Source organism: Talpa europaea (assembly GCF_964194135.1).
Source record: "Talpa europaea genome assembly, chromosome: X".
Lineage (NCBI taxonomy): Eukaryota > Metazoa > Chordata > Mammalia > Eulipotyphla > Talpidae > Talpa > Talpa europaea.
The window spans coordinates 9,416,668-9,437,147 of record NC_140081.1 but is presented as its reverse complement, the minus strand read 5'-3'; the positions used below and the strand labels follow the sequence as shown (position 1 = coordinate 9,437,147).

At 47.0% G+C, this 20,480-nt stretch overlaps 1 protein-coding gene across 7 annotated transcripts in view; it reads left to right on the top strand.

Moving 5' to 3' along the window:
* Nucleotides 1-20,480, top strand: part of SH3KBP1 (SH3 domain containing kinase binding protein 1) — a gene marked incomplete at its 3' end in the record, with an annotated part of 264,383 nt that overhangs the window by 227,057 nt on the left and 16,846 nt on the right. For all 7 annotated transcript variants that reach the window (XM_084258276.1, XM_084258273.1, XM_084258275.1 and 4 more), the window contains one exon: nt 7,975-8,060. In XM_084258276.1, coding sequence (XP_084114402.1) covers nt 7,975-8,060 — 86 coding nt within the window. The remainder of the gene's footprint in view (nt 1-7,974; nt 8,061-20,480) is intronic.

The window sequence follows — 20,480 nt, the reverse complement described above, 5'->3', positions numbered from 1 at the left end:
AAACTTGGCATGGTCAGTGGGTGCTGGGTACGGATTGGGTGATGAGAGAGGAGTGTGTGAGTGTGTGTGTGGTGGTGTTGTTCCTTCTTTTCGGATCTGCGTTGGTGCCTACATTTGGCCGGGCCCTCTTCTAGGTAGCGGTTAACTGTGGTAACCAGGTCATACTTAGTTCCTGCCCACCCATGGCACCGGGCTGCACCCCCACCTCTCTACTTATTTACCCTGGAGGTGCCTGCCTCCCTGAGGCAGTTTCCACCTCTGCCTGCCTTGCCCAGGTGTGCAGATAAGAACATGAGGCCCTCAGCCCATCCATGCTGGATTTGCCACCTCAGCGTATCCACATTTCCTCAGTGGATGACCACGATGGGAGGGGGTACCCACATGGAGGCCAGCAGGTCATCCTTTGTAGCCCAAGGGAGTGCAGAAACATGGACACCCTTGGTGCATCGGGAGGTCTCCAAGGAGTGGAAACTGGAATAGCCTCTCCTGGAAACAGTGAGGGGCCAGGGAACATCAGGGCTGAGGAGGCCGTAGGATTTACAGAGCATGGGAGAAGACGCCTGGTCACGTTGTAGGGATGTCTGCTGACCTCATTTCATTTGTGTTTATCGCCTTGTCTCTTGACCTTTTTCCACCCACATTTAGAAGGAATTTGACTTACTGCAGCCGGAACCAACAGTAGAGATGGAATTTACCCTCAGCCCAGACTGGGCCACATTGGTTTTCCTGCCAGTGATGTCCAGACTCAGGCAAGGGTCAGCGCAAATTCACCTCACGCGAGCCCGGCACTATTTGGTTCTTAGGCAGTGCTTGTTCCACTGGCTATTTGAATACTTCTCCGCCAAGCGGCACCCCACAAACTTTTGTCGCTTGCCCAGTGATGAGATCTCACTGCTCCAGGCACTGAGATTTAGGCTCAAGTTCTTGAAAGCCCCTAACCGCTCTGTAGGTGCACGCCTGAGGCCTGCGCATGTCATCGTCCTCTTGCTGGAGGGGGTGGCAGGCCGTGGCGGGCCCTGCATGGCTTGTGGAGGGAGGCCAGTTCCACACATTTGCAGAGTCTGCACAAAGAACAGGAATTTGGAGGGGAATGGAGTGGGCAATGTCCCATCACCTTCCACCGTGTCTTCACCAACTATATTTAGACACGCCTGTTTGTGCTCATCCAAACAAGGACATGGTGCGGAGGGAGCGCTGCCAGGAAAACCACTCTGCTTCCTGCTTCCTGCCTTCCAGCCTCACTCGAGCAGGCCCCTATTTAAATGGGAAGTTTTCAGGCAAAAGCGCCTCTTATTCCTGGGACATTTTTGGCCACTGGATAGGTATGTAAGGATGCAACAGATGTCAACAGGGCCTTTGGATCTGCACTTCTGCGGAAGGAGAGGGAGACGCCTGCGCTCTCACTGATGAGCACAGGAAACGGCTTACTGGTGCTGCAGCCTTGTCCTTTCCTGGTGGAAGGCGCCTACCCCTGGGTAACTCCACCCCAGCACAGAAAGCTGAAGGCTTCCAGGCTGGCACCTTCACACATGGGAGGGTCCCTGCTGTAGTTGTTTGAAAGAGAAAGAAAATCTCTTGACACATAAGCATGTGCACGTGGATGCTCATTTTGATGACTGCCATCCCAAGTGCAGTGAGCAAAGATAGGACTGCACATCAGGAAACTTCCATCCGGTTTCAGCTCTGCCACAATGAACTGCAGGACCTTGGACACATGACTCCTACCCTTGGGACGTAGCTCCCTGGTCCATAATAAATGGGGCTGGAACTGGGTCTTCCGTGCCCAGTTTTAGTAGCCTGAGACCAAAACCGAGATGCTGTAAGCAGGCAGCCAGGAAAGCAGGAAAGAGCGCTCCCGTCCCGGCCCACACCCTCGGTGTGCGGGCACATAGGGACAACAGAACTGTAGGCCGTGATTGGTGTTTTGGTTTTTTTTAATTGAGGTACCATTGGTTGACAATATTGTATACGATTTAGGGGTGTGTGTTATCGTACACCTGCCACCTAAGCACCTGTAGAGGACGTGGTGTTTTTACATTAGAAGGTGTGATAAGACAAGGTTGCCATGACTCGGATATGGCACCAGCCCTGTGCCCACTGGGTGAGGGTTGGATCAAGAAGATATGGTGTAGCCATGCAATGGGATAACTATCCAGGGCAGGGAAAGAGCAAATGTGGCCATTTTCAGCAAAGTGGAAGGAACTGGAGGAGGTTATCCAAAGATGAAGCAAGCCAGAAAGATAAAGACAAATATTGGGCGATTTCAAGTATATGGGAGTAGTATAAGGAAACACAGGTGAACTGATAAAGCAAAATAATTGTAAACCATGGGACACTGATAACTGAAGTTTCTGAGGCCAAGGGGGCATAAGAGGTGGGGGCGGGGGCAGGGGAAGGAAGGCAGGGTACCTCAAGTCCTTTCTCTAGGGTCTTCGCTTTTGACATCTGCCATGTGAGTTGACAACTGCCTGGTGGGTTGAAATCTAGAGAAAAATAGAGGACTTGCCTTGTGTACCCCAGTGATAGCCCGAGCACAGGGGACAATTGGGACTTTTCTAATTCTTTTCCTTTCCTTCCCAGAGTTTTTAAACACCTCCCCACCCCACCCCACCCCACCCTGTAACCATTTTAACTCAGTTACAGCCCAAACATTTACATTATAGTAATATATGCTTCTGGGCGTGGGGGGACAGGAGAACTGCCAAAAAAACCATCATCTGAATTGGGGCCTTTTGTTGACAGGAGTCAGTGGGTTTTCCCCTCATCCCCACTCACTTCCAGAAGGTTTGTGGGGTTTGGGGGGATGCCGCAGCAGGGATGTTATCGCTGCTGTTAATTTATTTACTTGCTTGCTTGCCTTGGCTTCCTATGCACTTCAACACCTTCTCCTGGCCACATGTCTTGGCTTAACTGTCCCAACTTGGGCTAAATTGGGCCATGCCCCTGGCCGAGCTCATTCCCCAGGGGTGCACATGGTGCATCTTCCCAGTCCCCCCCACCCCCCACCCCCATGCATGCTCCGCCTTGCCTCAGTTCTGAGTGCGTAGAGCAGGCCCCTCTGGGGGGCTCGGGTTGTGATTTCCGTTTATTAGTAGTGCTTTTTAACTTGGGGTGCAAAAGCAAATTACCCAGCTGGCAGTGAGCCTCTGTGTCAGGCTGCCTGGCATCCTTGATGACTCACCGTCCCTGTGACCTGGAGGCCGAGAGAAACAGCTTTGAGAAATGAGCAGGAACCTGGGCTGTGGAGTCAGAGTTGGACGGTTCAAATCCAGACCCTGACGCTCTGTTTTTTGACCTTTTGTCAGCAAATGATTGAATCCCATAGAGCCTCTGTTTTCTGATCTATGTAATGAAAATAAAGGCACTCTAGGTGGGCTTCTCCAGGAAGCAGATCCAGAGCAGGGTTGAGTACGCAAGATATGAGTTAGGGTTTGGTGCCCATGGCAGGGAAAAGGAGGCAGCAGTGGGCAGAGGGAAACATCAAGTTGTGACACTGGCTCACTAAAGCTTTGGACCTTTTATACTGTGGGGGTGTGGCTTGCCCTGGAAAGGGTGTCCCTAGGCGAAGGAGCTTCTCTCTCTCTCTTTTTTTTTTTTTAAGATTTATTTATTTATGCATACAAGAGCTGGGGTACAGGCCAGATGCAGGGGGTAAGAGGATTCACCAGAGACAGAGTAGGGAGCACAACAGACGGGAGCTTCTCTTTACCTCAGGTGGTTCCTGGAGAGGCTGACACCCCTCCCAGCAGTGGGGGGCAGGCCCAAGCCCTTCACCATAGGGAGCTCTAGATAGATAGCTGTGTGCAGAGTAGATACCTTGGGGGGTGAGCGGAGGGGACTGTAACAATTGAATGATTGAATGGTGTATGAAAGGGGCTGATCCCAGTGCCCTGCACGGGGTTGGTGGTGGGGGTGGGAGGCAGGTAGTCAATGGCGGCTGTTGACATTCGTTCTGTGGGCTCTTAGGTTCTACTTACACCTGCTGGCTGACCTTGAACCTGTCATTCCCTTCTCTGTGATTTTAGTTCCCTGTCCAGTAAAAAAAAGGAGACTGCTAACTGCAAGGTGCCTATCCAAGCCATGTGTTCTAAGTTTCCATAATTAAAACTTTGGAGAAAAATACAGTAACATTGTTTTGATGTACAAATCAGAAATGAGTAAGGGCAGCCTTGTTCTGATATCTCTGGCAATGTGGTGATGTGCCTGCTTGATTTTATCTTTTCCTTTTATTTGACAGCTGTGGACATTGCAACTCACCATACAGAAATACTTGCAGGAGTTAGTAAATTACAAAAGGATGGATTTTCTCCTCTTTTGTTAAATTCAGTATATTCTTTTTGCCAAAATAGTATTGGGCAGATCAGAGAACAGGGGCCGTCGAAGGCACCCGTCTCATTGGGTGTCAGCAGCTCTGAACACAGGCTCTGGAGAATCTCAGAAATTCTGGTATTTTTGAGAACCGAAATTCATTAGCTTTGTTGTAAGAGTCTATAAATACAGTGAAAGGCATTTACAAATAGACATTGTAAAACGCTTCTACACCCACAGTCTGAACACTGTCAAAACACCAGCTGCAGCTTCCCTACTCGGAAGGATCAGAACCTTTTTTAAGCTACACCTACTGTGTTTTCAAAATCGGATTGCTACTGGCCCTGCAGAGAAGATAATTTCAGCTGAAAGCTTGTGTCTGCTTCTTGGCATGAGGGATCAGGGCTCAATTGGATAGATGGGGGATCCCATTCTCCTTCCTGTGGGAAAGGAAGCTAGTGCTTCAGAATCTGGGGAGGGGTCACTTAGGGATGGTTGCTTCCTATTTATACTTCCAAGTGGTCCCTTGAAACCTGGACTCCTCTGTCTCGGACTCCTAATTCCATGCACCCCGACTTGTTCCCTGTGGGTACCTGCAGTTGGGGAGATTCTTTTTTTTTTTAAAGATTGATTTATTCATGCATACAAGAACCAGGGTACAGGCCAGATGTGTGGGAGGGTGAGAGGATTCACCAGAGACAGAGCGGGGAACAGAACAGGCAGACTGACTGAAATACACTGCTGAGGGGAGCAGCGGGCGAGACAGGAGAGGTCTGCCGCGCCATGTGGGTAGTTCCCCGGCAGGCTGGGATCGAACCCGCGCTACAGAGGCTGTAGATTGCTTTACAGCCCTGTGCTCAACCACCTGCGCCACCTGCCCTGGGGAGATTCCTAATGGAGAGTTTCAGTCTCACTTTTCACCTTGACGATGCTGTTGGGGAGAATGGGGAGAGAACAGGAACTGCCTGAATTGTAAGAGTCCCTGTTACTGAAAGTGAACTTTAAAAAAAAGGGGGGGGGTACTTTCAAAGGAAGGGAAAATTCTCCTATAGTCTTATCTCAGAGACAGCTACCATTACCCATGTGTTTGGTGCTTTCTTCCCTATCTTTTTCCTACGTATAGTTTGGTTGGGTTTTCATCGAGTTTACCTAGGCGTGATCTTGCTGAGTGTCATATAACTTTATGTCCTTGGAGAAAAATCGCATTTATGCACAAATCCACAAAACCCATTTGGGTATTTCACACTGTTTCTTTAGCATAAGCTCCCAGAACTGGTCCCAAACAGACGAATGTTTCCCATGTCATTCATGTAGACCCTATTTTTAAAAATGACTCCTTTTTACCCTGCACCACTCCACAAAAGCTGAGAGGTAAACTTCAAAAACGCATGTAAAGAATGAAGTAGTCAAGAGTGGCAGTAAGGGGGAAGCGAGGGGAGAAAGATAATGTTCGAGAGGAGAGGAGCACAACCATGTGCGGTCGTGTTCACTACAGACTCACGTTTGACTCGAAGCTTCCAGCTGTCACAGAGGGAAATGGCAGCGCCAAGATTGTTACCAAAATGCACAAATCAACCCCGTGTTCAGGTGCCTCACTGCTACATAACACTCCTCTCCGCAACACCCGCCGGGTTTCTCCCCGGCTGCCCGCCGAGGTGTCACCTTGGCAAAAAATAAAAAAGCCTAGTGGAATTAACTGGACTTTCATTGCCTGCGTGACCACTGTCCCCGGGCAGAACATGTGTTCTCCTAGGTTTTGCTTCTTGGTGTGTTCCTGAAAGAACAGGACTGTCTGGCTGACTTGAGGTCTGTCTGTCTGTTTGGGGGATGACAGCAGCAAATCACTCAGGCTCCATAAATGCCAAATAATAATATCAAGGGGCCCCAAGAACTTTCAAAAGTTAACATATTTTTACTAATAATACTACATTTCCAGAACATTTTATTCAGAAGGTTAACATTCAAATTTGTGGGTGCTGGGGCTCTGCCAGTAAAATGTTCTGAAATAAATTTCCTCAATCTCATGGCTGCTGTTGGCCTGAATCTTGCCAGGCGAGACCTAAGCTTTGGTAATGGGGATAGAGAGGGAATCTTTGGCAGCCTGAGCCTGGGGGGTGGCGGGGGGAGGTCCCCGCAGCCTCAGAAGGTTGTGGTGAGGGGGGAAATAAAGGCCGTGCTATGAAGTTCTAGCTGCTTTCCCCTTCCCGTGTGCGTAGTTCATGTTCTCCTGAAACTTTTATTTCAACCGAGCTCTTAAAAAGCCCCAAGGTGCTGTGCTGAATGCTGCTGCCCCTCCCTTGCTGAGTGAGGAACTTGGGAGTCTGCTCCATCAAATCCCTCCCCCCTCCTGCTTCTAGATCTTCCGGGTCTCCTGCACCCGCTGCCCCTCTGTCCCCCATTACTGCCAGGACAAAGTGAAGCAGCAGTGCTCAACCCGGCTCAGCCTAACCTTCACCCATCTTCCTCTTCTCACAACTCTGGGGACGTCAGGCTTTAGCTCTGGGCCCCTGGGCACGCTGGGCACTGTCGCCTGACTCGAGTCCTTGCTCAGTCTTGCCTCTTCCTGATGCATCCTTGCTCCTCCACCGCGCGCCCCCGCTCCCGGCGTCAGAGGCCCTGCACCGGTCCTTTCTCCCGTGGGGCTTTGACAAGTCTGTATCTTATGCTGAGCCAGGTGGGCCTGTGGTGTCTCTGTGCCTTTCCCCCATTTAGCCCACAAGCCCCTCTAGGGTAAGGACCGTAGCTCTGGCGCCCTCGATACCCCCAGCATAGTCACGCTTTGACAAGTGCTCCTGGAGCATCAGGCTGTGGTCACCACTGGGAGCCATGAGGTGGACTGTCTCTGGTGCTTTCCTGGAAGCAACCACTCAGCTCTTCCCTCTTGGTTCCTGGGCAGGGATCTTTTCCTATTTCACTACCATCAAGCCCTTAGATCATCTAAGGACTCGGCCCCCAAAAAGGCCCACAGAGCTGCCCTTTTGGAAGAACCTTCTTCTCGTGCATGAGTGGGCTGTTCTGCTCATCATCCTGGAGGCCTGTTCCCATCCCAAAGTGCTGCCCCGAGCCCAGATATACAGAGAAGTCAGTCATGTCCTGATGGGCTCGGGGGCACCCACCCAAGAACCATCTCATTTTACTGGCCTGTACCCTAGTGCCAGCTTCGGGCCTGCCAGATCTCAACTCGACACCTTGTGCCTGTCAACAGCTTGGCCAGTGCCTCAGCCCCATGCCAGCAAACCTTTTTTTCAAGGTTAAAAGTAGCCGACCTTTGACAAGCAGCATTGGCTAAATCCCTCGTTCCTTAAAAGGAAAGCACCCAGTTATCATTTGCTGGCGCTTCCTGGGCCATGGGGCGGGAGCAGGCCCTCCACTGCACCCTGTGTACCAGCAGGAGGTTTGTGGCTAAAGGGGCATTGCTGAACAATCATTATTAAAATAGCCATCTTTGAAAATGTGTGCCGGAGACGGGGACATCTGGCCCGCTGACCGGTTTTCACCAAGGCCCATGTGGTTGGATAGCTCGTTGGCTCGCTCGCAGGCAACAGTGTCACCTGCCCCGCCCCCCATGTCCAGCATACTCCTTAACGTGTGTACAGCAAGAAAGCTGACGAAATTGCAAGGACGCACACCAATTATTAAACACCTGGACTTGTGTTTTTAATGTAGGGGTGACGGCCCAAAGATTGACTTGGCGGGCAGCTCCATGTCAGGCATCCTGGACAAGGATCTCTCCGACCGCAGCAATGACATCGGTGAGTAAGGACGTTTTTGATTCTCTTGCAAAATTTTTAAAGAACTGCAGAGCCGGGCCTGGCCCTTTGAGCTGCCTGATGAGAACTAACACAGCCATTTAAATTCAAAGCTGATAGCCCTCAGTGGGTTTTACGTGTTGCCGCTTCATAAACGAGGGAGGGGATGGTGGTTTCCACAATACATAGATTTTCACTCTCTCTGGCCTTAGTAGAAATTCCTTGCAAGGTCCAGTGAAAAGAAACGATGAATAAACCTTTTTCATAATTGAAGGCATTCGCGCATAGGATCATATTTTCCAGTGATTTATATATTTAGGGTAAAAAGGTGAAAGGGTGAAAACGCAGAATGGCAGCGTCTGGTGTGGACACAGCACTCAGTCTTTTAACTTTGAGTTTAACATGAGCTTTGGTGTGGTGATTGCTGCTTAGCTCAGAACATGAGTGAGTTTTCCCAAGGTCAAGATACCCCTATGTGATCAGTACGTGGGGAGCTGCGGTCTCTGTATAAACAAGTTAGAGAGGGTCATTTTTGGAATGTGGGTGGGTGGGTGTGAGGTCACGCGTGTGCTGGTGGAGGCCACTAGTCATCTGACTCGGGTGACAACCCTTTTATGAAGTCTGGATTCTGGTACCTGTCAACAGTCACATGTTGATAGTCTCTCACAGTCTACACAATAGAGGTGGCCACACTTTGGAATTTACCTTTTTTATTTTGAAATGATTGTAGATTCACATGCAGTTATGAGAAATAATGCAGAGAGATCTGGGTACCCTTTACCCAGTTTACTCCAGTGAAACTACAGTGCAAGGTCACACCCGGGATATTGCTATGGATACAGTCTACCAGGCTCCCCGGTTTTCTTAGTACTGCCACCACAGTCAAGATACACAACATTCCATCACCACTAGGATCCCTCCCATTGCTCCTTTATAACCACTCCCACCTCCTCCCTTCCTCTGCCCCTTCCCTAGTCTCTGGGTCCCACTGTCAGGGATGGATTTGACTTGGAATATTTCTGGCATTGTTTGCTTTGGCCCACTTAGAAGCAAGTGTCTGGCAGTTGGCAGGCTTCACAGGAGACACCAGAACTCCTAACATGAATGTTCTTGTCACCTGGCTTACTTCTCTCTTTGAGTGCTATTCTCTTCGGAACCTGCTAATAGAGTTGCATCTTGGCAATTACTGACCTGCAGTCACTGGTCTGAACTTGTGAAGGCCTGGGGGCAGGTTCTGTTGTCATCATAAACACCAAAAGTACTTGTCCTGTTTCCAGTAACTGTTTTACCATCCTCAGTCAGCCTTTGAGAAGCTCAGTCAGGAAATATAGCCGAGAATTCCGTCAACTTGGACCGATGCAAGAATAATAGAAGTTCTGGTCTCCTGTAGCTTTTGATCTGGTGGAAGGACAGGGAAGAGCAGAGCAGCGTGGCTGGGATGAGCAAGAATAACCAGAATGAACCTAATTAATTTCTGGTTCTACCCTTGTTCTACCCCAGCACTGGATGGCAAATGTCAGGGAAAGAAGGGATCTCCCACACAGACGGGAGGCATTCTCCCACCGCCAGTGCTCCTTGAAGAGCCTTGGCCTTTGAATTTGTTTTCTTTGGGTCTGGGGATAACTAAAGTAGCTATCACCCATGTTCAACTTGATAAGCTAGGTTGAAAGTGTTAGGGGCATTGATGGAGGGGGGTTAGTCTCTGGAAGCTTTTCATACTGTGGAAAGTAAGCACTCGTTGTATGTATTTCAGAGTCCAGAAAGATTTGCCAAGGGGACATTAATTGCAGAAAACTATAATTCCTTAAGCTGAAAATTTAATGCATGTATTATTGGCAATGCAAGAAATAATGGCTGGCGGCCTTGTAACCTACCACTAAATACTTGATACTGCTGGAGAGCAAGGCTGAATGGATGCCAAGGCCCTCACGCTCATGCCCTGCCTTCCAAGGACTTTGGGTCTGCTTGGGTCCCTAAGATAGCTAATAAAAAGTGAGGTAACCTGACAATCTGTGAATGATGACTGAGTGGTAAGAAGAAGAGTTGGGGGGTACTCCTTGGCACCCAGGATATTAGGGCAGGCTCCACGAAGGGGGGCAGACTTGTCTGCATCTTGAAGTTGGATAAACTTAGCTCAAGTTGAAGGTAAGCAGGGAAATCACATGGGGAGCACTCCAAACTTAGCCCGGATCAGCAACTGAGGGTTTGTGCAGTCGTGGAGGGGTGCTGACCTGGACTTGGCTCACTTTGAGGGGCATGGGTGCGTAGTTTATGCGTTAGGCAGTGCAAGCCATTGATGGTTGACACTGAGGTGACATGATCAAGTCTGCAACTTCAGATAATAACTGAGGAGCTTTGTGGGACCAATCAAATGAAGGCAAGCAGATGTCAAAGAGTCAGGTTATTTGACAGTTCAGGTGAGAGGGAGCCGGAATTAAGCTGCCCACCAAAGATGCCAGAGCAACGATGTAAGAGAATATTGCTAGACCTCAGGTAACATTGATTTGGGAACAGGGAGGAGGAGAGATGATTTGTTAGGTGTGAGGTTAGAGTTGGGTGGCGGGGGTTGGGGTGGGGGAAGAAATGGCTTGAATAGAAATATGCATGTCTGGGGAAAGAACTGGTTGGGAGTGGGGGACATGTTTGCTCTGATATTTGGTTGGCCTTTCCTGTGTGATTGTCAGTGCTGAATGAAGGCTGAAGGTGGAGCAGAAGCTGGAGAGATGGGCAGGCATTGCAGGTGGCTATGAGGACCTTCCCTGGGGTGAGAGAGGAAGACAGTTGGGCTGGCAGCAGGGCTAAAATCTACAGACCTAAATCTGAATGGTGACGTTGCAGTTTCCTGCTGGGTGATGTCCCATAACTTAGACAGACTCTCTGAGCTTCAGCATCTTTATCCTTAAAGAATATGAACATGTCTACCAGCTTGGTCGCCTTGTCTTCCAGAATTGTGTCAAATCACTTGTTAGGCTGCAGCAAGATTGAGATGCTGCCGATAAATGGGTTTGCTTAGAAGTATGTGATCGTTGAGTCAGGAAGATCAAGTCCTTACCATGAGAATAGAGAACAAAGAAGAAAGAGCTGAAGAAGCAAACCCTGCTCAAAGTGCTTGCACAAGGGAACAGGGACTCCTTTAGCAGGGGGGCCCGAGACGGGGAGGATTTAAGCAAAAGTCTTTAGACCCAAATGCAGAAATGGTCTTTCAAGAAGAATAGGACATTGTAGAGGGCCTGCTTTCTTCAGGTATCTCTGCTTTTGTACTATTTGCTCACCGCTTTGAATAAAAGAGGAAATTATTTGTCCTAGAATATTAGCGATTCAGACAATTGCGGCTGTCCAGATGTAGGCCGCCATGAAGAACAGAATACAGCCCTGAAAGCCATTAGAAATCATCAGTGTGAGCTATAAATAAATCTGAGCTTCCTCTTAATAATGCTGTAATTTCAAATTATTATAATATGAAATTAGAGAACATGGCTTTTTGAGATCTCGTGTGGGTAGCTGCCAGCATCTGTTAGCTTGCAATAATTTAGAATGAAATCAGTTGGTCCAAAACTAAGTTGTTGATGTCAGTTTGAGAGAGTGTTTGTATCAAACTATGCAGCCATATTTCAAGTAGCGTAATAGAAAACATGGGCAAGCTCCAACGCAGGCCTGCGCATGAATAGAGATGAAAATCAAATCGTCCAGTTTCCTCTTACTGAGGGAAGCGTCTCTGTTCTGATTGAATGGGAGATCATAGGCCGTGAAGGCAAGCGCCACAACATTTACTGTTATGATGCCATATATCAGTTCCCTCCGCGTGGTGGGACTTACTGTGACAGTTCAATACTCTGCAGATTTTCCCATTCCTTTCCCACTACTGCACAGAGCAGCGGGCCTCCAGGCAGGAAGCAGCCCTGGAACTATGCCATCCAGTTGCACTAATTGACTTTGGAAAAACCCTGCTCATTCCTCCTCAGGTGCTTGCCTCCTCTGTTTTGACCGTCCTCCATTCTCTCTGAATCGCATTACGTTTCCCATTTCCACTACTTTTGGGGGACATCACCCCCCTCTTCACTTGAAGAAGCTGAGGGCTTCTGCTCCATCCTGCCACCTGCCCCACAGAGCCACACTTGACCTTGGAGTCAGTTTGGGGCCCAAGGCTGCAAGCTTTAAATGCCACCAGGCCTGTGGTTCATTTGGACCAGGAAATGTAAAAGCATTTCCCTGTGCCCTGCGAATGCTACCAAGGGGAATCAATTTGCGGAGCTGGCAGGGTTCCAAAACTGGATTGCAGTCATGGTTGTAAACACTGTGAATTTACTAAAAACTATTGAATTGTACTCTTAAAATGGGTGAACTTTATGACTTATAAATTAGACGTCAGTATAGCTGTCTTTTTTTTTTTTTTAAAGAGCTAATTTAAATTTTCCTGACATCCATTTTGAGGCTTCCATGTCAAAGAAGATAATACACACCATTCATTTACAAGTATGGGCTTAAAAGTGCACCTTTGCCCCACCTTATAAAATAGTTGTGTTTATTTAGACTAATAACCACTGTATTGGTGTTTCTGCCTTGTCTGTAGACCAGTTTGTATTAGATATATTGAGAAAGTTCCCTTCAAGCTTGTAGAGGGATCATTTTCTAGTACAAATAAGTTCCTAAAAGGTGTTTAAAAAAAAAGTGTATTTTATACAGTTTTCTTAAATTGAGGCCCACCTGGACATTGATAAGTATGATTACAACTGCAGTAATAGAATAATCACCAGAGTTTGAAAGTGTTTGAAAGGCTTAGGAGTGTGTTCTAAGAGTATTTTGGGGGTAGAAAATACCTTTTTAATCTTTGATTTCTCCTTGAGGTGCAGTTGCCTTAGGGGCTCCTGAGGAGAGCAGCTGTGTGTGTGTGCGCGTCTGGGAGTTACACTCGCTCCTCCGTGCAGTGCCCGGCACACTCTCCCGCTCTTCCCCTCCCTCCACCACTGTCCTGAAGATCCAGTGGCGAATTGATAGCAGTGCAGGCGAGCAAAGGGAAAGGAAGAAGGAACTAATAGCGACTGGGTCCCTACTAGATATTTTCTAGATTTTGTGCATTTCTCTTCATCACCAGCCCTGTGAGGGAAGTGTCAGGGTTCTTGTTTTCATGGGGGAGAAGCAGGGAGTAAAGACATCCAGGTAACTTGGGCAAGTTTCATTGGCTGGAGACTAGCAATGTTGGCTTTGAACCCGGCTTTCCCCGACCCATAGCCCGAACTTGCCAGTGCCGGAAGGTGGTTTACATGAGTGGTTTTCAGCTGCTCTCCCCAGGAGACATTTGGTGATATCTAGAGAGATGTCACAGAAGGGGACCAGGGGGTGGGGCTGCTACAGCATCCAGTGGGTGGAGGCCAAGGATGCTGCTGAACCTCCCACGAGGTACGGGACAGCCCCTGATAACAGACCCATCTGGCCCCAAGTGGAACCAGCGCCGGAGCTGGGAACGCACTGTCACTGCCAAGAACCTCCCGGTGAATCGGACGGCTGGGCTGAAGACAGTGTCCCCTCAAGTGCAGCCTCTTGGTCCTGGAGAGGACCAGCTAATTTTCTGAGAATCTGTATAAAACATAGTTTGAAAAGGGTTTCAGAGCTTTCGGAACCTGTGACTTCGTATTCAAGAAAAGCAAATGTATTTGAAGTAGTTAACTTGAACATGGACAAGAGAAGATGCCTGGGTCTCTGACAGCCCCTCCACAGGCTGTGGCCAGTTACTTGCCCTCAAAACAATGACACGACTTGAGCCTGATTTTCACGCAGAAAGAGTGTTACACTTAGAATTAGGTACTCTCCCCCAGATTGAAAATCACAGTTTAAATGGGAATTAAATATAAGGACACCAAATCTCTATAAACAAATTATGACATCCTTGACTTATTTTGAAATTTCTACTTTTTGCTGTAAGAAATCATTTCTTGGAGTTTCTTGGACAGTTTGGGGGAAGACTTAGATCCCTGGCTTTGGGTTGTTAGTTTTTCTGTCCTCAGTTCTTTTATATATTAATTTGCCCCTTTTGGAGCAAGACAGTTATTGGTCTTTGCAGCGCTTCAAGTCATTGAGTGATTTCTCTGTTTAACAGGACAACATATACTGGGTGCTGTGCCTGCCTTGGAGAATGTCACGAGTGGTATTTAGATTATTCCAGATAGAGCATATGTGTGAAGGAGCCTCAAATATGATGACAAGAAGCAAAAAGAGATTGTGCTGAGGGTCAAACACAGTCTAGCAAGAAAGTGAAACAGATTCAGCTTCTGAGTGGTGGGGCCTGAGCCAGTCTGTCTCTTAGTATGTCTGCTTTCCTCCCCACGCTGCAGGACACTCAGCCTTAGCTCCAGTTCATTCAGAAGAGGTTCTGTGCCCGGTCCTCTCCCTGCAGTGCCCCCGCCCTGGTTCCCAACCTCTGCCTAAGAAGCGTAGGGCTCACAGCCTAGGTTTGTGCTGATAAACAAGGTCAAGTTGGCAACCAGCACTGGTTTCAAAATCATCTCATAGTCCTATAGGAGAAGGGCTGATGTCAAGGTCTTGTCCTCAGTACTTGAGAGTCTGACCCCAGATATAAACTGAGGGTGACTACTGATAGGCCTTCACAGTTAGAAATGTCCGTCCACACCTAGGTGTCACCTCTGCCTGCTCAGCCCCCACTCAGGACAGTCCATCACATTGTCTGGGCTCATGCTTATTTTTGATGGGTCCCACGAACTTCTTTTATCTCATCACATCCAATAAGCACAAAAGCAATGAACCTTCAAAGTGCCAGTAGGAAGTCTCATGAATACGATAGACATAGAAGGAGATTAAACAAATCAAAGTGGGGAGATGATGACAGATGTTGCACAATCTAATGGGACCGATGTATCTGGTGGTGTGAATTATTCTAAAACACAGACTGATGGGGCCGTTGTGCCTGAGCCACCTGCAGCGTCAGCCTGTGACATGGAAAAGCCACTGACGGGTGAGATGGGCGGAGGGACGCTTTGGCGTGTAACGAGCGTCATTTGGGCTGGGAGGGGGTAGCAGTGCCCACTAGCTGTGCGCTTGGGGTGACCCCAGAGGCTCACTGCATGCCGAGGGGGTGTGTCTTCCCCTGGGAGTTGCTTGCCGCCCTCTGTGGACAGGGCCTCCTCTTCTTCCTTCAGCCCAATGCCTTGAGTACCTGCCTTTTTGCAACATGCTGAGCCCATTTTCGGCTTTGAGAATACAAATGCGAAGGACCGCCCAGCAGGATGGAAGTAGTTTATACACAGCAAAGAGAAGCATAGAGCAACCTTTGTTATATCCGCAGCACGCTCAGCTCAGGCCTCTGAGCTGCAAATGAGTGTGGAAGCAAGAAGCGAACAGGTGACCTGCAGTTCTCAGGTTGCACATGGCATTTATTTGGCCTGCAGTGCCCGCCTCTGCCCTCTGGTTGAGGGCTCGCGGATTGGCAGGGCTTGGTTATGGCTTCCGTTTGACCTGTAAATATCCAGAGGGATGTACAGCCTGCCAGAACACCATGTTCAAGTACCCCCTGACACACTAAAAGAATTCTAGACAAGCTCACTTTTTAAAGGAAGGAAGTTTACTTTTCAAACTCCTTCCAAACAGCAGTGTAAACCCGTTATCTCAATCAAATAAAAATAAAATACTGAAAAGGTTCCCTAACCATGGACTCTTGCTAAGGCATGGTCTGGGAGCCGTGGCCCACTCAGTCTTCTGCTATCTTTGCTTCATTAAATGAGAAAAGTAATAAGCACTTGTGCAGTGAGGCTGGTCGCTCTACTAGAAGGTCATTGGCTCTGAGGGTGATAGGCTAAGGATGAGGTGTAAGTGCACAGGGAGCCCTGACTTAGAGCCAAAAGAAGCCTCTTTATTTAGCTTCGAGGTGACCTGTAGTGGCACACCCCAGGCCTGAGTCATTTCTCCCTGAGGTGGTTCATACTCTGGAATTTCACAGACTCGTCCACCCAAAAAAGGGGGCAGGGGGCTTTTAATTTAAGGGACTGCTGATTTTTATTTTATTGAGCACATTTTAGAAAACAAATGCCAGTCCCTGGTAGAAAGGCTGTAATCTCCAAGTTTAAAAGTTGAAGGCACTGGGCCTCTCTGGTGGCGCAGGGGTTAAAGACACAGTGCTATCAGGCTGTCACCAGCCACTGCAGCACAGGTTCAATCCCTGGCCAGCCAGGGAGGTGACCCACATGGTGCAGCAGACCTCTCCTGTCTGGTCCACTACTCCCCTCAGCAGTGTATTTCAGTAGATCTACCTGTTCTGCTCCCCACTCTGTCTCTGATGAATCCTATCACACACACACATACACATACACACGCATGCACACACGCACGCACCTTTGGCCTACACCCCAGTTCTTTTTTTTTTTAAAGATTTATTTATGCATACAAGAACTGGGGTACAGGCCAGAGGTGTGGGGGGTGAAAGGATTCACCAGACAGAGTAAGGAGCAGAACAGGCAGATCTACTGAAACACACTGCTGAGGGGAGCAGCGGGCAAGACAGGAGAGGTCTGCTGCGCCATGTGGGTTGCTCCCTGGCTGGCTGGGGATCGAACTTGTGTTGCAGTGGCTGCCGAGAGCTTGATAGTGCTGTCTTTAACCCCTGCGCCACCAGGGAGGCTCTACACTGCAGTTCTTATATGCACAAATAAATCTTTTAAAAAATTGAAGGCATTTAGCTTGCTGGGAGACTCACAATGCTGACCTCCTTTTTCTCGATGCTTTTTGGGCTGGTGATGACTGTGTTCTTGGGGGCAGTCTGGAAACCACAGATCTCATGCATGTCTACAGAGAGATGAGGGTGTGGTGTGAGGAGGGAAGAAATGTCAGAGGCAAAGAACAGACCCCAGAGAGTGACGGGTGATGAAGTTCACATATAAACTCAATGCCCAGAAATGTACAATTAGCAGATTAATGTTTTTAGAGAAACATCATTGCTTATGATTTTTTTAAAAAGAAGTCACTGATGGAAGGTCAGATTTTTTGATGGCATTTTATTTATTTTTATTTTTTTTAAAAGATTTATTTTTTTTTTTTTATACAAGCACTGGGTACAGTCAGAAGCGCGGGAGGGTGAGAGGATTCACCGGAGACAGAGCGGGGAACAGAACAGGCAGACTGACGAAATACACTGCTGAGGGGAGCAGTGGGTGCAACAGGAGAGGTCTGTGCGCCTTTGATGGCATTTTAAATACTTTTAACCTCAGTCCTTGTCCTTCCCCCAAAGCTGGAGAATGGGGCCACTGCCAGCCCTGTTAGAGGTTCCGGTGGCTCGTATCCCTGCCAGAGTGGTAACCAGAACCCTGGACTTGGCACATTTTCCTCCTCAAGTTTTGTTCTCTGCATCATTTTGGCTTCCATGCAATTCTGGACATTAGTTTGTTATTGCTTTACACATGCATTAAAACTTGTTATTATGAGTGTCATTCTGATCCCCTTTGCTCTGAGCAAAGTGCTGTTGAATAAGATGAACTGCCCACTTGTCATGCTCCCTACAAGAAAACATGCCCTCTGCCCCATTACACAGGCACTGTGGCAGCCCAGCGGGCACGGCTTTACACCTCTTTGGATCTTGATTTTTTGCCATTAAACCAGGGGGTTGGAGTGTTTGGATAAAGGGGCCCAGCTCAGCCTTGCAGTATGCTTCCCACATCTCTTTCTTTTAACTGAGTTTTTTGGATATTGAAAATTCTAAGATTGAAAAGCTTGTTCTTACCTCTTTAGCTCCATTCCTTTAGTTCTGTTGGTTCTTTTAATCTAGAACTAGTTATTAGCCCTTTCTAAGGTCTGGTCTAGAGTTTTCTTTGGCCTTAAGGTTTGTCGGTCATATGAAAGTTTAGGTAATTTACAATTACGGCCATAATAACGGTTGTGGCAGAACATTTTATAAAGTATGAAAAATTATGTATGAAAATAAAGTATGAAAATTCACCTTTTGAAAAACTTAATCTGTGGTTTTAAAATATACTTAATTAAAAAAGAATTTAGGTGATTTTTTCCTCCCATATTCTTAGAGAGAAATGTTTAAAAAAAAAAAAAGATAGGCTGTTTGCCACTCTAAGTAAGTTTGGTTCCTACAGCAAACCCTTATGTAGAAGCAGAAAAATCCTGCAGAGTCACCAAGGAAGTGGGTGATGTGTTAAATAAACCCTGGCTTTTCAGGTAGGTGTACTTGAACTTAAATCCTGAGAGGGTCATCGCTACGTTTAGACATAATGGTGTGCAGTGACTGACTCAAAGCACATGCTTTCTCAGCGTAGTTGGCGTGGCTGCGGTTCAGCTAGACAGACACACATCTCTCCCTCTCCCCCCGCCCCCGTACCCCGGCATATATGCAGCCCCGTATCGCTGAGTGACGGTGCATCTCCTGAGAAACGCACTGTCATGGCCTGCCGTGCACCTGAGCTGTTTGGTGTCGCTTTTGGGGTCTTGTAGATCAGGCCTGTCACTGACCGAAACATTATTATGTGCCTCACGACTCTTCTTACCACGACTACTGTGATTAGAAATTAGAAGGTTCTTGAACACATAAATCAGCTGAGATTTCAGTAACTGCATCAAAAATCTTTATATACATCATCTCTCCAGTTGGACTTTTATTCTAAAGAACTTCTTCCCACCCCCCAAATTACAAAAGGAAGAGATAGTCACTTAAAAAAAGAAAACATGCAGGAAGTTAGTGAAAATCTCCTGGTATCTTAACCTCTCCCAGCGATAGTCTATGATTGGGTGAGTGGATGGGTTTGTTGTGTGTGATCATGTTATACATACAATTCTGGTCCATAAATATTTTGTATACTAAATAATTTAAGTTTGACATCTTGCCGCATAAGTCACATAGATGCACCTTTTACTTTTAAAGCAGCCTGGTGTCTGCTTCTACCATGATCTCTCTGCTCGGCACAGCCTAAGGACAGTGGTCCACAAACTGGCCACTCTTCACCTTGGGGGCACATGGAGACTTCCTAGGCCATGGATTCACCTCATCTTCTTATGTCCTTTTTCTTCAAACTCATCCCCTTTCCCATTTGTCCTCTCCCACACTACACAGCAAGGCCAAACTCTTGTACACTTCCAGGTGCAAATTAAGAGACAATTCTAAGATTGGTGTTGGAGTCGAGAAATTGAGTGACTCTATCACCTGGGCCAAAAATCCATTTACAAGTCAGCTGGTTTCTAATTCCTCCAGCAAAATTGAAAGGGGCGCCTACTGAGTTGTTCGTTGATAGATTGTTAAAAACAGAGCTTGTTGATGCTAGACCAGTCTCTGATTTTTGGTATATAGCTCGAAGGGACTTCAAAGCTTTGGGTGACAGTGTGAAAAGAAAATTCTTTCCATTCCTATATCTTCTACTTATGTAAACAAAGTTTTCTGGCACTACATCTAGACAAAGAAAAATAAGAATAGACTTGATACCAAACCATCTCTTGGTGCTTATAGCCATTCACATGCACATGAAGTGTTTTAGGGGGAAGTCCAATAAATTTCTACTTTTTTTATGTTTTATAAAGTATTAAAATGTGTGATATGTGTATACACATGTTTTGATCATTTGTATACTAGTAATATTTGTAATAACGATCCAGAACAAAAATGTCTTATACAGAGGCTTTTGATTTCAGGAAATAAGGGCATAAATTTCAATTTATATGCATGTTTTTATAGCAGAAAAAGATGATAATTTAGAAAAGGATCAAATGAAGGAAAACATAAAGTTACTTTACATTAGAATAAAATTCAGCAGGGGAAGCGGGGTGGAAATATGAAATCAAGGAGGAAAAGAAATGATACAGAATTTCCAACTGTCAATAAAAATCTTATTCATGATTTTTAATTTTTTTATTACATTTTCCCTTATGCTAGCCATTCTTTTTTTGGGTCTCTGCTCCTCGTTACCAAGCTAATACCCACTGCTGTACTGAGAGGAGAGAGTCTCATGGGGATGACTCAGTTGTCCTTATGATTTCTTAAAGTGAGTGGTGGCGGTGGTGAAATATATACTGATTATATTCAGGAGCAATATAATAGTTATATTTCAAAATAGCAACATTTAGAATATAACAGAAATCATATCCTTTGTGACTTAATCTTATGTAAAATTTTAGATGGCAGCTTCAGATGTAAGCGGAGTTACGTATAGTTTCAAAATTATTGTAGGACCTCCATTGGCAGAACTGCCTGAAGACCTCTGGCCGCATACACATAACATATACATAAACATTTCTGTGCTTCATTTCTAGAAGTAGAATATCTGAAAGTGTACACTTTTATATTTCTCAATAATCGTTGCCAAATGGCATTACAGAAAGGCTGTGCCAATTTTCATTCCTGTGAATAATAGTGTAACTAGTGTCACATGTGGCTTGTTGATGGCTCCTACTGAGAAGTGAGTTGGTAGGCAGTGTTGTCATCGTGCG